The sequence below is a fragment of the Chaetomium globosum genome, genomic scaffold (assembly GCF_000143365.1).
Source record: "Chaetomium globosum CBS 148.51 scaffold_3 genomic scaffold, whole genome shotgun sequence".
In the NCBI taxonomy this organism is placed as follows: Eukaryota; Fungi; Ascomycota; class Sordariomycetes; order Sordariales; family Chaetomiaceae; genus Chaetomium; species Chaetomium globosum.
Window position 1 is genome coordinate 372,947 of NT_165978.1, and position 2,451 is coordinate 375,397.

At 59.9% G+C, this 2,451-nt stretch overlaps 2 protein-coding genes across 2 annotated transcripts in view; both read right to left on the bottom strand.

Annotated features, from left to right (window-relative positions):
- CHGG_05386 (uncharacterized protein) overlaps positions 1-588 on the bottom strand; it is a gene marked incomplete at both ends in the record, with an annotated part of 2,437 nt that extends 1,849 nt beyond the window's left edge. Inside the window, one exon of the mRNA XM_001221480.1 lies at positions 232-588. Within this exon, the coding sequence (XP_001221481.1) occupies positions 232-588 (357 nt within the window). The remainder of the gene's footprint in view (positions 1-231) is intronic.
- An 849-nt stretch (positions 589-1,437) lies between these two features.
- The window catches only part of CHGG_05387 (uncharacterized protein), a gene marked incomplete at both ends in the record, with an annotated part of 2,300 nt that continues 1,286 nt past the window's right edge, over positions 1,438-2,451 (bottom strand). Inside the window, 2 exons of the mRNA XM_001221481.1 lie at positions 1,438-1,787; positions 1,842-2,340. Of these exons, the coding sequence (XP_001221482.1) occupies positions 1,438-1,787; positions 1,842-2,340 (849 nt within the window). The remainder of the gene's footprint in view (positions 1,788-1,841; positions 2,341-2,451) is intronic.

Below are 2,451 nucleotides of genomic sequence, written 5' to 3' on the forward strand. Positions count from 1 at the left end.
AGGCGATGATGTAGGTGGTGAAGGTGGTGGTGGTTATGGTGTTGCGGGAGATAGTGGAGGAAGAGGTGGTGGTGGTGGGAGGAGCCCGGGGCTCGTGGATGTCCCCGAGTTTGAAGAGGAGGCGGCTTCGGAGGAGTTGTGCTCGTGGCTGTGGTTGTTGTGGTAGGGGGAGTGGGAGTGGGAATGGGAGTTGTGGTGGTGGTCGCGGTGGCGGGGGGGCCGGATGCGTACACGCTCGCGATCGCGCTCGCGCTCGCGGTGGGTGCGGCTGGGGGCCATGTCGCTGTGGTGGGGGAGGTCCCAGTCGTAGGTGATGAGGGGTCGGGCGGTTGGGGTGGGCGTGGTGGTTGTTGTGGTTGTTGCCGTTGACCAGGGGCGGAACTCGAGGTCGCCGTAGCCGATCACGCTGGCGGGGGCTGCGGACCGTCGGCGGGGGCGGCCGAGGGTGGCGCGTGAGTAGTGATCTGTTGTTTCGACATCGTTGTCGTCGTCGTCGTCGATCCCGATGAAGGTGCGCGTGTCCCAGAAGCTGCGGCCGCCCGTGTAGTCGTACTCGTAAGCGTGACGAGGGCGGTCGAAGCGGCTCATTTCAGGTTCTCTCCGCTTCAGCTTGCTCCGCCGGGTTTGGGATGGGCCTTCTGTGTGTTTTTCCCCGTCTGTGTGTGCCTGACTGAAAGACGCAAAGCAAAGGTGGTGTTACCGCTGGCGAAGTGACAGGGATAAATCGAGAATGCGGGGAGGCAGACGGACTACTGCGTCTGCAGGGCGGAGAGGCACTCTAAAGCGTCTCGTGTCTCGTGTCTCGGGTCTCGTGTGAGAAGGGGGAAAACCGTTAGGCCTCCAAAGTCACTGCCAAAGTCTGGGGCTGACGCACCATGGGAATGACAGGCCGCATTCCGCCGCCCTGGATTCCCGCTCCCGCTCGCCTGAGATTTCCGCATTGCATTTCAGGCCGGCAGGGGTGCGTCGGGCCACAAGGTCCCAAGCCACCGTCGGCCGCATTCCCGCCATGCGCGTCTGGCCGCTCTGGCCTTCAGGGGGCCATTTCTGCCCAATCGTGCGTGCTTGGCACCCAAACTTGTGCGCAACGTCGTGGTGTGGTGAGGCGCACTTGGGGAGCACGGAGGCACAGAGTAACATGGCCACGAGTTTTAGAGAGACGGAGTCATGGGTGTTGTGTCTTTGGCAAATATGGCTGCTGACTATACGAGATTCCATGTCCTGCGTTAACTCGCCTGACAAACTGCAGCTTGTTACGAATACCAAGAAATAATAACCTGGTTAAGTTATATTCAGGGGTTGGTGATATCCTAAGACCTCAGGGTTAGGGCTGCATTAAGCAAATACGGCCCAACGACATGCAAACCAGGCGTCGTCATCGATCCCAGTCGCCGTCAGCATCTATCTCGTACTTGTTCATCATGTATGCATAAAGTCTTAGCTCGTGGCCGTAACGAGGTCGTCAAAAAGTCTATCAAGGTCAAGCTCTGGGTCCGCACGTAGTCGGTCTCCATGAAGAAACCGTGATTGTGGGTTCAACCAGGGCCCATTCCTGGCCGGGTGCCGGCAGGTGGTTCGCGCCCGCTCTGGCGCCTTCTCTCCTTCTTCTTGGTGAGTCTTTTTGCTCCTGTTGAGCGCTACCATCACCTCAAACCTCTGCACTGGAACCGAAGAACCTGGGCTTCTCTCGCATGGAGACGGCGTGGTTGGGCATCTGTGGGTGGTGTGTCCTTTGCTTCTAGGCTGGCCGGACAGTGGGATGTTCCAGACCTGCTGCTCTGCCGTGACTGCTTATCCGCAAAGCGAATAGTTAGACTCTAAACAATCACCTGCTTGCTCACATCCAGGTTGCCGTAGCTTGTCCCCATTAACGGGGGGTGGGGGTTGTTTCAGCCCGGGGGTGGGAGGCTTCGGGCGGGGTCGGGGTGTCGTGTGCGGCTGAGCCGGTGTTAGTGGAGCGTAATTTGACAACCGCGAGGAGCCCTGTCCAGCCACAGGTGGGCGCCGGAATGGGGGTAGTTTGTTGCTGCTCCTGGGATCTCCGGCCTTGCCGGGAGTTGTCGTGGGTTCCTCGACATCTCGGAGGTCCTGGGAGGAAAAGAGCAGATCTTGAGTAGAGATGAATGGAAGTGCGAGAGCCTCGCTCGGGTTCATGGCCTTGGCCGGTTCCGCCTTCGTAGGACGCGGAGGCGGTGCCATCGGTGTGCGTACACGAGCAACCTGCCGCGTTATCTGCCGTGGGCGGTCACTCTTAAAATCGGCCATGCAAGGTTGCTGTCTGGGGGTAGGCTTCGCTGGCTGGACAGCGGCAGGCGGGTCTCCTTGTAGCTCTCTTGCTTCCTGGGTCAGGCTCGGGCATAGGTCGTCTTTGTGAGAAATGATGAAAAGCTGGGTGCTCGTGGGGGGCGCCGAGTAGAAGTCGTCCCGAGTGTCCCGTGGCGACGGCTTCCT